The sequence below is a fragment of the Mesoplodon bidens genome (genome assembly GCF_964165515.1).
Source record: "Mesoplodon bidens genome assembly, chromosome: 10".
Taxonomy (NCBI): domain Eukaryota; kingdom Metazoa; phylum Chordata; class Mammalia; order Artiodactyla; family Ziphiidae; genus Mesoplodon; species Mesoplodon bidens.
In genome coordinates this window covers 85597922-85610038 of record NC_138172.1, presented here as the reverse complement: position 1 = coordinate 85610038, position 12117 = coordinate 85597922, and the positions used below count along the sequence as shown (strand labels likewise).

Genomic DNA, 12117 nt, shown 5'->3' with positions numbered 1-12117 from the left:
GGAGTCTTAACCGCTGGACCAGGGAGGTCCCTAATGAGGTACTTTAAAGGAGACTGAGCCATGGCAAGGCGCTTAAGTTTAGTTTCACTGGCAGGTACCTCACAGAACAGAAAGGACTCTTTAGATGCTCAGTGTTGGGCTTGGTCCTTAAAGACGGACCTGGGAGTTCTCTAGATAGTCCTGTGAATCTTACGTTAAAGCAGCTACAGACCAGAAGCTTCTTTGGGCATTTCATTAAAAGCTTCCTTTCTATTTTGATGTTTATTTACTTTTACTCCCCTCTAGACCTGGAAGGCCTTGCTCCTTTCCTATAGAAGTTCCATCTCTCTGAGTTAAGATGTCTCAGCCTCCTCACCCGTTCTCTCTCGAGTTCCACGATACGAACTTGGGATCATTCTCTCTCTCTCTCCCAGACTTCTCTCGGGTTCTGTGGGCCTTTGGAGCAGTTCCCTGTAGACTCCATTTGCTGTCCCCTCTCCCCTGGCTCCTGGTGGAAACAGTGGTTGAGGTAATTAAGCTGAAATGTGGAGGAAACTCCCCTGGGACAATGAGCTGGATGAAACTCCTGTTGGTTAACATGGATGCTTTAATCCAGCTGTTCTGGAGCCCGGGGCATTGGATGTTGGGCCCTACAATTGGTGCCAGTCTTAGAGGGTCGTATGTATTTCCAGTCACAAAAGATCTCTCTGTCATGTTGGAGAAGACAAAAGTTTATAAGAATCAGTGGGCCACTGAAAATGACAACGGGTAGCTTAGACGGAAAGCAGATGTCACCAGCTAGTGGCCTGCAGCCTATTCTAATGTGCTTTAAGTACACAGAGTTTAAAAAAAATTAAATTGGTTGCCAGTATTTACAGGTTGGGAGATTGCAGTCATATATCTCAGTTCCAGCTACTCTCGAGAGCTTAGACTTTGGAATCAGGCCTACGTCTGTGTCTAACACAGATCAGAAGAGGTAGTGACTGGCCCAACACCACCTTGGCCTCTGTACACATTTGGGTTCCCTGACCCTCACCCTAAGTGATCAGGACATGATGTGTTTGGAAATGTGTATTATCCTTGCAAGAGCACAGGGTGAGAAGTCTTCTCGTCTAAGAGGCATTGCTGGTGTTCAGATCAAGATATGAGTAAGAGGAAACACGTGTTTAAATGGAACACATAAGGGATCTTTTGGAGAAGTTCAGTGCGAGAACTGATCATCTATCTTTTTCAAAGATATTGACAGTATCTTAGCTGTTCTTGTTGCATGTGTGTGTTTTGAAAGATAGGGTTGAGAAAAACGATGAGAAGAAAGGATATTTTTTACCCCAAAGAGTTGTTCAGGCTGTTCAGTGTATATGAAGATATATGGAAGGTTTCAATCTCTAGTCCGGGCATTAGCTCATTATTATTAATCTAAGTAGACATTCTTTTTTAAAAAATAATTAATTAATTAATTTTTGGCTGTGTTGGGTCTGTTGCTGCGCGTGGGCTTTTCTAGTTGTGGCGAGCGGGGGCTACTCTTCGTTGTGGTGCACGTGCTTCTCATTGCGGTGGCCTCTCTTGTTGCGGAGCACGGGCTCATGGCATGCGGGCTCAGGAGTTGTGGCTCGCGGGCTTAGTTGCTCCGCTGCATGTGGGATCTTCCCGGACCAGGGCTCAAACCCGTGTCCCCTGCTTTGGCAGGTGGATTCTTAACCACTGTGCCACCAGGGAAGTCCCCTAGCAGACATTCTTTGATATGAGTTGTTTAATGGTGAACTTGTGAAGAGTATGTGATTCTGTTCAGCACTGGGGATTTGTGGTTAAAATAATCCATTTGTGCACATGGAGTGAGGCACACAGTTGTAGGGCAGGAAATTAAAGGTCAGGAGTAGAGAGGGAAGTCGGAGAAGTTTCATTCTGTAGTTAGTTTAGCAAACACCAATGAGGTACCTGTGATGTGTTGGGCCCAGTGTTACTGCCACGGGTAGGAAGATAAGCAAAACAAAAAGAACATGCAGACTCTAACGGATAATCTCAGTATCATGTAGTAAGAGGTGTGCCCACAGTGCTGTGGGATGACAGACTGGCCCTTGGCTTAGTTCAGAGCTAGATGGACGTTCCCCTGGGAAGTTGACGCCTGAGTTGAGCCTGAGTTGAGGCTTGAAGGCTAAGAGTTAGTGACAAGTGGGAAAAGAATTTAACGTATGAAGTATAGTTTGGAGTTAAGTCATGGAGGGCTTTCCAGAACCTTTTAGGGAGTCCAGGAAGAAGGGGAGACGTCACATTTACATTTGACTCCAGTGTGGTAATGGGCTTACAGTATGGCGAGGCTGGAGGCTGGGAGACCTGCTAAGTTGTAACCAAGTCAGAAAATCCTTTTTGGTTTTAGAAGACAGGTGAGGATGGGACCTAGAATGGCCTAGGCCATGGTTTACCTGCTGCCTAAGGTGAACACTTCTCAGAGGTGCTGGCTCTTTGCCATTTTGAAGGACTGGCTCAGATGCTCCATTACAGACTTGGAAAGATGGAGGATTGTTGATCAGTCTTATCATTTTGCTGAGCTCTTAAATTATAGTTTGTATTTTAAGGTTTTTTTTGTTTGTGTGTTTGAGATAGGGGAGGGAGGGCAGAACTTATTGTAATATAATTTTGCTAAAAGTTTTGCAGAAGTGAATCATGTTTATCAAGATAAACTTTACGAGAAGTTTGTTTGATTCTAACATTGTTTCTATGGGAAATCAGTCTTCAACAAGGGGAAGCAAGCTTCCTGGGAGGAGGTAGGCAGCATCTCTTCCGCCCATGAGGACCCTGAGGAACGAAGCCTTAGCCACTGCTCGCGCTCTGGGGTCAGTTCATTCTGGGCCTCCTCCAGCCTCTTGCTGTCAGAACCAGTTTTCTTCTGTTTGTTTTAGTATAAAAGGTGAAGAAGTCACTTGTTCTCTGCTACATGCAAGGACCTCATTAGTGGGTGGGGGAACAGCCCTCCACAAAATATTCTGGAGAAGGACTGTGTGTTCCTGGGGCACCACTGCTGTCATAGACACCTCACGAGTGAGGCTGACCTGTTGTAGACTAAGGAGATTTTGTGGGCACTAAGTCCCATTAAAATTTCGTTCAGGCTGTCATCACTGGCTCTCCAGGCAAACTTCAGCAACCTTTTAACTACTAGCCCCATGGCCTGTGGCCTCACTCTGATCCTCTGTCTGCACAGCTGCCCCAGTGGCTTTCTGAAATGCAAATCCAAGCGTATCATTCCCTGCTTGAAATCCTTCAACCATTTTCCAAAGCTAATCAGTGGAGGCCAGAAGCCGACAACGTTGGTCGTCTGTCCGACCCTGCGGCCTTTACTCTTTCTATTCTGCCTCACCGCCTGGCAGGATCCAGAGGACTGCCCTGCAGGTAGTCAGAATAGAGTCCTCTTTGTTATTAGATTTCTAGAAAACTACCTGGCTGGACCCGCCCGGAAGAAGCGCCCTGAAGAAGTGCCTTTAATTTTTAATGTTTGTCTTTGGCTTTTAGCAAAAGTTGATATGAGAAGCTGAGTGTGAAGGACATGTCCACATTTTTTGGTTAAAGGAATAATCAGTCCATTTTCCTATTCTGTGCTTCATTAAGGACCCATGGATATTTTTGAGTGAATAGCTTCTATGCTAAATTGCTGTTAACATTTAGTTTACCAGGAAAACCCAACTTTTCTCATTTAAAAAACTTACCTGCTTCCTTTTAAAAAATCAGTTAGTTAAAATAACGCTGTGTTTGCTTTTTGCCTTTGTTGCCAGGACTCTCAGTGCTAAAATGTTCAGTCATAATAATCATAAAAGCCTAGGTAGTGGTTGAACTGGCAATCTGCTGTTTTTGTCTGCCCAGCCCAGCAGCCCTTTCCCAGTTTATTCATTTGTTTGCAAATATTTATTGAGTCGTTGTCCTGTGCTTCTGTGCCTGCTGGTCCCTGTGCCCTAGTCCCTTGACCACAGCGATTAGTCCAGGAGGTGGACATGTGACCCAAGCAAGAGTCCTAACTGGGGTCTTTGGAAATACTGCCCTGGAGAGAGGCAGTATTTCAGCTGGAGAGACTGTGTGGTACCCCCTCCGCTGCCTGTGCCTTCATCCTGCTACATGGGAGGAAACCTTTCTGAATAGCGGAGGATGAGGTCCTCACCCAGGAGAGCCGAGCTTTGTGGAGAGACCCCTTCCCTGCTGTTTGCTATGCTGTGTCTCTTGGAATGCCAAGGTTCCAAAGTGTTAAATGACTAGAACTTTATTCGGTCCAACAAGTTTAAAGAAAGAGGTTTCTTGATGGCAGAACTTGTCAGAGCCTTTAATACTGAATGTGTTTTGCGCGTCTTCCAGAGGAGGATTAGTAAAGTATGCAGTATTTTTTTTTTTTTTTTTTTTTTTTTTTGTGGTACGCGGGCCTCTCACTGTTGTGGCCTCTCCCGTTGCGGAGCACAGACTCCGGACGCGCAGGCTCAGCGGCCATGGCTCACGGGCCCAGCCGCTCCGCGGCATGTGGGATCTTCCCGGACCGGGGCACGAACCCGTGTCCCCTGCATCGGCGGGCGGACTCTTAACCACTGCGCCATCAGGGAAGCCCAAGTACGCAGTATTTGCCAAACTTATTTAACTGTGGGTTTAAAAAAAGAAGTGAAACACCTGTAAGTATCCCATCTTTACAAATGAGGAAGCTGAGTCCCACATAGGTTAAGAGACTTCCTGAGGTCATACAAGTCAGGGTTGGTCTGGAAGGTAAACTCAGCTTTCCTGTCTTTGACATTCATTTCCCCATCATGTGTGGGTTGTCGTATAAGAACACTTGTCTCTGTGAACCATATGCCATGGTCTGAATGTGTTTGTTTTTTAAATTGCAATTTGCACCGCAACTTGTGCTTCTGGTTCTTGTATTATTACTCAGGCCTTCTCTATAGGTGAGCGGCTAATCCTCAGAAATCCTGGAAAGCACACAGTTCTATCGATTTGATTTTGTTATAAGGAATATATAATAACTCTGGGTTCCTGGCTTTAAATGATAAGGATGTGTTAAATTATGAAAATGATATGAGGTCTCTGTACGTTCCACGTTCTAGACAGTGTCATTAGGCAGCTTCCATTTTGATGCAATGTCTGTTAAAGAGATCTATTTTCTGAGAGCGTTTGTACTCTTATTTTTAATCTTTGTGATTTTTGTGAAGCTGTGTTTGTTGTAAACACTTGTTGAAAATAAGCTAATAGAGAAGTAGGATGAAGCATTCACTGATTCTGACACGCCTCCAGCTGAGAAGTGGTGGGCAGAGACTCAATGAGAAGGAGACGTACAGCTCATTTCTGGCCTGATTACAGAGAAGTGAGCAGCGAGTGGCCACGTGGGCTGTCGCAGTCACCGCGCTGTGGTGGCAGAGTGGGGGCTGAAGCCGTGCTCCGTGGGCTCATGTGCAGTGCTCTTTCCCTCGCCTCGTGTTGGCATCTGTATTTTTGTTTATGATCTCTAGGTTTCCACATCACCTACAGGTGATTAAAGTCATTTTACATGGGAGATGTGCACATCTTTTACATGAAGACTGTGCATGTCTGAATTATTCATTCCTGGCGGATCTCCATGCTGTCGTGTTGCTGTGATCGTTGGTCGCTTGACCATTCCCACCACCTCCATTAGATCCTCAGCACTTTTCTCTTGAATTGCTTCTCAACTTGCCTCCTTGCTTCCTAGTTCACCCCGCTTCCACCCACCCTCGGTATTCCCAGGAGGAAAAACCCTTCACTCACCCCCTTCCCGCCCATAGGTTTCAGGTGTTGTTTCTGACCCCTGCTTCCCTTTCCAGCCACGTCTCCTGCCCCTGTTGTGTGCATCCTTAGTCCCAGCTTTAGCAACTACTTGCTCTGTGGATGAGAAGAGGTTTCTTGCCTCCATGCTCTTAGGTAGCATTAACCTCTGGCCGAAATGCCTCCCTCTCCCCATTCCATCCACTTCATCTTTCAGGACTCGGCTCCTGTGTGTGTTTCTCTAGGAAGCCTTTCCAGATGCAGCCACCTTCCCATCAGCCTGTGAGCAACTTAGTATAACATGATGGTGAGGAGTGTGGACTGTAGTCCCAGGTGGCCTGGGTTCAAACCCATGCTGGCTCCACGCTGTGTGACATTGGACAAGTCACTTAACCTTTCTGTGCTTCAGCTCTCTCACCTGTAAAATGGTTATCTCCTAGGCTTGTTTTTAGGATAAATGAGTTAATGCATGTAAATCACTCATGAAAGCACCTATGCTTAAGTCCTATTGATTATTATTTATATTTTCAATCTAGTGTTATTATTATTGGTTTTTATTAAGAGTAAAAAACTACTCTCATTCCATTTTTATACCCTCAAGCCCCTTTCATAGTGCACGGTACCTGGTAGGCACTCAGTGGATGTTGCCTACCTGAATGAGTCAACCAAAACAATCAATAAACAGAGCACCTATTTCAGTGTTTGTCAAGTTATGCCCAGCTGTGTTCCAGAAAAGATTTATTTCAATCACTGTTTTAGATGCATCCTTTTTTTTTTTTTAATTTTTTTTATTTTTTTTTTTATTTTTATTTTTATTTTTATTTTTTATTTTTTATTTTTTATTTTTTGCGTTATGCGGGCCTCTCACTGTTGTGGCCTCTCCCCTTGCGGAGCGCAGGCTCCGGACGCACAGGCTCAGCGGCCATGGCTCACGGGCCTAGCCGCTCTGCGGCATGTGGGATCTTCCCGGACCGGGGCACGAACCCGTGTCCCCTGCATCGGCAGGCGGACTCTCAACCACTGCGCCACCAGGGAAGCCCTAGATGCATCCTTTTAGGAACAATGTATAGATATAAACTTTAATATCTGTATCTTCCTCAGACTCAGGAGTCATTTAGAATTACATTTTTAAAATTCTGTTCATTCACTAACAGATTTGTAGTGTTGGTACAGTTGCCCTTTAGAAGACAGTGTATAGATTGGATGTAAAAAATACCATGTTTAAATAAACTGTATGCCTGCTCTAGTAAATGAAGTGCTTCTTTGTAAAGGCAGTCATTGTGCTGGATTATGATGTCATACAGTTTAAAGAGACAAATGCTTATCATGATTTGTGCCTTTAAAAAAATGTAGAGCAATTCAAATACATCTCTCTACTTCCTTATTATGCATCTCCACTTCTGAGTTAATGAATGTCTTGCTGTGAGTCAACCATATATCCATTCAAGATTCAGGTATTGATGGCTCAGCGTCCAGTATTCACTCTAGTATATTTGCACTCAGTCTCATTTCTCCACAACTATTTAAAACCCAAATAACATTTACGAGCTAAGGGTCTTAATTTCTTTATTTTTTACGTTTCTGTTTATTCATTGGTATTATAGTAACTGGGCACCTTTCTTCTGACCTTGATGATCTCACCTCTATTTTAAGGAAGCTGGAAGGAAACTGAGATCTGGACCACCTCTAAAAAACTGAATGTCAAGTCAATTGTCCAGTCACACAATGGTATAAGCAGCCAACATCCTCTAAAAGATTCCATGCCCATAATGGCATCATTGACATTTGAACTGCGTGGAGTTGTTCTCTGAAAGGTGCCATAGAGAAAACACAAGGGGGGTGGCGATCATGGTGGTGATGGGTCAGAGGTTCTTCAAGTGAACTGAATGAGGCCAGCCGTGATTGAGGACAGCCCAGTGAGTGATTCCTTTGTTCCACCGTGAAACAAAATACTCGAAAATGTTCTTGTGACAAAGAGTGTTGTTTGCTCAGAGTGGACATGATGTAGTGAAGAGTTTTTGAAAACTTTCATTTGGTGACTAATATTTTGACTCAGTAAAGATATTAAAAAAACACTTTTTTAACCACAGGGTCTTCGTGTGTAAAGAAGGTTATTATAGTTATAAATATTCAGTAGTGTTTAACGTGATAGGAGGGTACCCCACTGGCTGTGGCTGTACACTGCTGCGTTCTGTCCCTAGGACTTTTGTCCCCTGGGAGACTATTTTGCAAGGGTTGTCAAATCACAGTCCTCATTTTCTTTTCTTTTCTTTTTTTTTAAACAAAAGTATGGTTTTTCCACTGCATCAACAGACTCAAACAGCACCAAATACAGTATAGGGACTCAAAATGTTAAGCTGACGATGTTATAAAGAAATTAGAATTAAAAGCAAACTGAATTCACTTTCCCTTCACATGTGTCCTATAACTGTATAGTAAGACTGGCAAACCAGGGGAGAGAAACTCAAAGCACCCCAGTTGGCAATTTACAAGGGATTCCAATTTTAAGACTTCCATTAGTCCTACCTGGCTCAACATTTCGTACTCATACCAACAAACCCAACTCGATCCAGGCTTGAAGTACATGGGTCACCATTACGTCTCCCTACTGAGATTCTAGAGGGAATAGAATACATGGAAGCACATCTTGTTTCTGTGCCTAATATTTAGATAAATAAGGGTTAAGGCACCCTGACCTTCCCTAATGGACATGTGCATAAATGCACCTGGACTTCATGTACCTTCTAGTGTCCCACAGCCTAAATCCAATCCAGCTTTAGGATTTTAAGTTATTGACGCCGACGCTTGACTAGCCTCAACCCATTTCTCTAGGTTCTAGGCTGGCCTTGTTGTAGTCGTGATAAATGTTCACACCCAAGAAGCCCGGACTGTCAACAACACCTCACTGTAAGCCTATCTTTACTGGGCTCTTCTACTTGCCAACACTGAAGTTACTTACTGGTTGGGAGAATAGGCTTTCACTTAGAAACCAGGAGACAGATAGCATGCTTCCAGTTATTTTGCAATGAATATCTTTTGTCGTTCATTAACAGGGACCTTACTTTCCTGCCCCAAATAAAAAACCAGATATGAGGAGCAACAGTCCAGTTTTTAATTTTAATTTTATTTAATTTTATTTTTTTTTGCGGTATGCGGACCTCTCACTGTTGTGGCCTCTCCTGTTGCGGAGCACAGGCTCCGGATGCACAGGCTCAGTGGCCACTGCTCACGGGTCCAGCTGCTCCGTGGCATGTGGGATCTTTCCGGACCGGGGCACAAACCCGTGTCCCCTGCATCGGCAGGAGGACTCTCAACCAATGTGCCACCAGGGAAGCCCAAGAGCCCAGTTTTTTAATTTGATCATTTCTTATGTTTGAAGTACTCCTCGATGATATCCTTGGCCTGAGACTCTGCCATAGTCCTTAACCACCACACAGCTGCAACCAACCACGTTACGGGGTTTTCCCTCTCTGTCAGTTTTACAGAGGCCTACCCATTCCCCTAGTTCCTTGTTGTCATCAACTGTACTCAGGCTGATTTGGTGCTCAGCACAAAGGGCCTCCACCAGCTTGACATACATAGGCTCATCACAGTTGGATGCAAGCATGCAGAGATGGGCTTGGCACTTGTCTAAGGCTTTGGCAGCTTCGCCAATTCCACATGCTAGGTCGTCCTGAATGAGGGCGGTCTTCAGCACCTCTTGCAGAGCAGTATTAACGTCCATTACACCTCCAGCAGCAAAGCCTTCCTCAGCCATGGGGCCATGGTGGTGGGTTAAGGGTGGAGCCGAATCTTGAGTGCACTGAGCCTCCGCCTCTGTGCAACTCCGCGGTGGCAGGGAAAGAGCCACGGTCCTCATTTTCTGTGTATCTGATGAGAATAGAGGCAGGCGTAGTCCCTTGATTTTCCTAGTAGTTCTGCCTTTACACATTAGTTTTACAGAAAAAAAGTGGTCCTTTTTCTGTTTCTTGACTACTTTTATTAGGAGAGTCTATACTTTTGGTAATAGTTTTGCCATTATGTCATTATCTATGAGCAGATATAAATCGCTGCACTTATTTTAGAAGACCAGTTCAGAGAATTTTATTCTGAGGAAATCTTTGTATTTAGCACTTTTCCAGTAAGTGAGTGGGCCATTGATTGGGTTTTAACAGCTATTTTGATGAATGAGTTGTTCTGTTATGGAAGGATTTCACACTTAAACCTTACTTCTTGGGCTGTGCTATTTTTGTCTTTTGAAAGATATTTAAAATGAAAAGAATCAGCACATAAGTTTTATATGCCAAAAGTTAAAGGGTGATCCCACTGTTTCAGAATTTGAGTTTCCACCAGCATTACTCCTCCCATAGAGGGTCCCTAAAGGGTGTAATAGTTTTGATGGAATTTGTATATTCCATGAATGAAAAACAAACTACAGAATTTCCTTTGTGACTTTTTTTTTTCCTACCCAAGTTCCCGTTTGTTCCCCCACCAATATAAAATAAAATAAAACCAGCACAACAAACCGATGGGGGTGAAAATGAAGACGTTGCCCCTTTTATAAATAGGAGCCTACCACCTCCCCCTTGCACACACCCACAATCTCTGAAGCTTGGCCTGGGAGGGGAAAATGTTTTTCCCTTCCTTAGCTGTTTGAGCCCTCTTGGGAAATCATTTGAGTCTGAGTTCTGGCTGCTCTTGCTGCCTGGCTGGCTTCTAGCTAGCATACGAAGGTGGAGTTTGGTTTTCCCCACCTCCACCTCCCTCTACTTCTCACCTCCATCTCCCTCTGCTTCCTTTCACTGGGATTCATGGAGTTTTCCCTGCCAGGAGGTTATTTTCTTAATGTAATATTGGGAGAGGAAACCCTTTACCTTTTTTTTTTTCTTCTGCGGTACGCGGGTCTCTCACTGTTGTGGCCTCTCCCGCTGCGGAGCACAGGCTCCGGACGCGCAGGCTCAGCGGCCATGGCTCACGGGCCCAGCCGCTCCGCGGCATGTGGGATCTTCCCAGACCGGGGCACGAACCCGTGTCCCCTGCATCGGCAGGTGGACTCTCAACCACTGCGCCACCAGGGAAGCCCACCCTTTACCTTTTATGCAACCTGCCTGCTTCTTTTCTGGGCTTACTTTGATTCCTATCATGGAGTCTGTCCAGTTTTCATTATTCTTCCCTGTGTGGTGGATATTCAGGTAGTAGATATTTCAGATGGTCTTTCTTGAACCAGAACAGCAACTCCTAGCAGTGTGGCCATAGACAAATTGGTGGCCTTTGGGACCATGGTGTCCAGTACTGGTAAAGCCACCAAATGGAAGTTTCTGTTCTCTTCAGAGTTGGGTCTGTCTCTGGCTGGGAAGTGGGAGGCCAGATGCAGGGATGCTGGTGTTAGTTGGAAGGCAGTAATTAAGGGCACGGAGAGGCTTTGGTGTTTGAGTCCCAGCCCTGTTCTGTGCGACCTTGTGCATGTTACTTACCCTTGTTAAACCTCAGTAATCTCTGCCATTGGGGTTTTTATAAAGATTAATGAGGTATGGCATGAACACTCTTAGCACAGTCACTTACTGGCACATGATCAGTAAATGGTGGAGGTGATGGTGAGGTTATTAAGAAAGAATTGGCTGCAGATGCTCCCTTCCCACTTTCCAAGATTCCAACATCATGCCCATTTAGGCTGCGATGTTGTCAGACTCAAGGAAACTGTCAACTTCATTATTTGTTTGGTTCCTTATTACTTTCCCCTCCTTATAGATTCATTACTTATATATATATATACATTTTATTTTATTTTATTTATTTATTTTTTTTGCTGTACACGGGCCTCTCACTGTTGTGGCCTCTCCCGTTGCGGAGCACAGGCTCCGGACGCGCAGGCCCAGCGGCCATGGCTCACGGGCCCAGCCGCTCTGCGGCATGTGGGATCTTCCCGGACCGGGGCATGAACCCGTGTCCCCTGCATCGGCAGGCGGACTCTCAACCACTGCGCAACCAGGGAAGCCCTCATTACTCATATTTTAAAGATGTTTTCTTTAGCCTTACCACAGTCAGAGACCACTTTCTAAATAGCATTAAAATGGAAATTTGACTGAGCCTCTGATTCTCTCCCCAACTAACCCAGGTGGGCAGACCTTCCTTGGGAGGGTCATTTGCTTTTCAAGCTCCATAGTGAAGAAGCAGGAGGTTTCTCCTTACTTCTAAAGTCAGCTGCCATTAAAGTCTTCAGTGTTCAATGTGTAGCTTAATGTCTATTGTAACTATTGCTATTTTTGAACCAGTGTTTACGTCACAACATTTTGAGTGTAGAATATTCATTATCTGACAGATCCTCCACTTGTAGAACTTTACAAACGACTAAGAGTAATCCATTAGAATTTATTCCTTTTGGCTGGAGGCCAAGAATATAGGCCTGTTTGTTTATGG

The 12117-nt window shown here is 44.7% G+C and overlaps 2 protein-coding genes across 4 annotated transcripts in view; one reads left to right on the top strand and one right to left on the bottom strand.

The window, feature by feature from the left end:
• CARMIL1 (capping protein regulator and myosin 1 linker 1) overlaps positions 1–12117 on the top strand; it is a 317704-nt gene that overhangs the window by 45253 nt on the left and 260334 nt on the right. The window lies entirely within an intron of this gene.
• Positions 8836–9478, bottom strand: LOC308623982 (small ribosomal subunit protein eS12-like; the record flags this gene model as incomplete). The annotated part of the gene is made up of 1 exon (XM_081246818.1): positions 8836–9478. The coding sequence occupies one exon, from the start codon at positions 9476–9478 to the stop codon at positions 9089–9091; it is 390 nt and encodes a 129-aa protein (XP_081102944.1). The 3' UTR covers positions 8836–9088.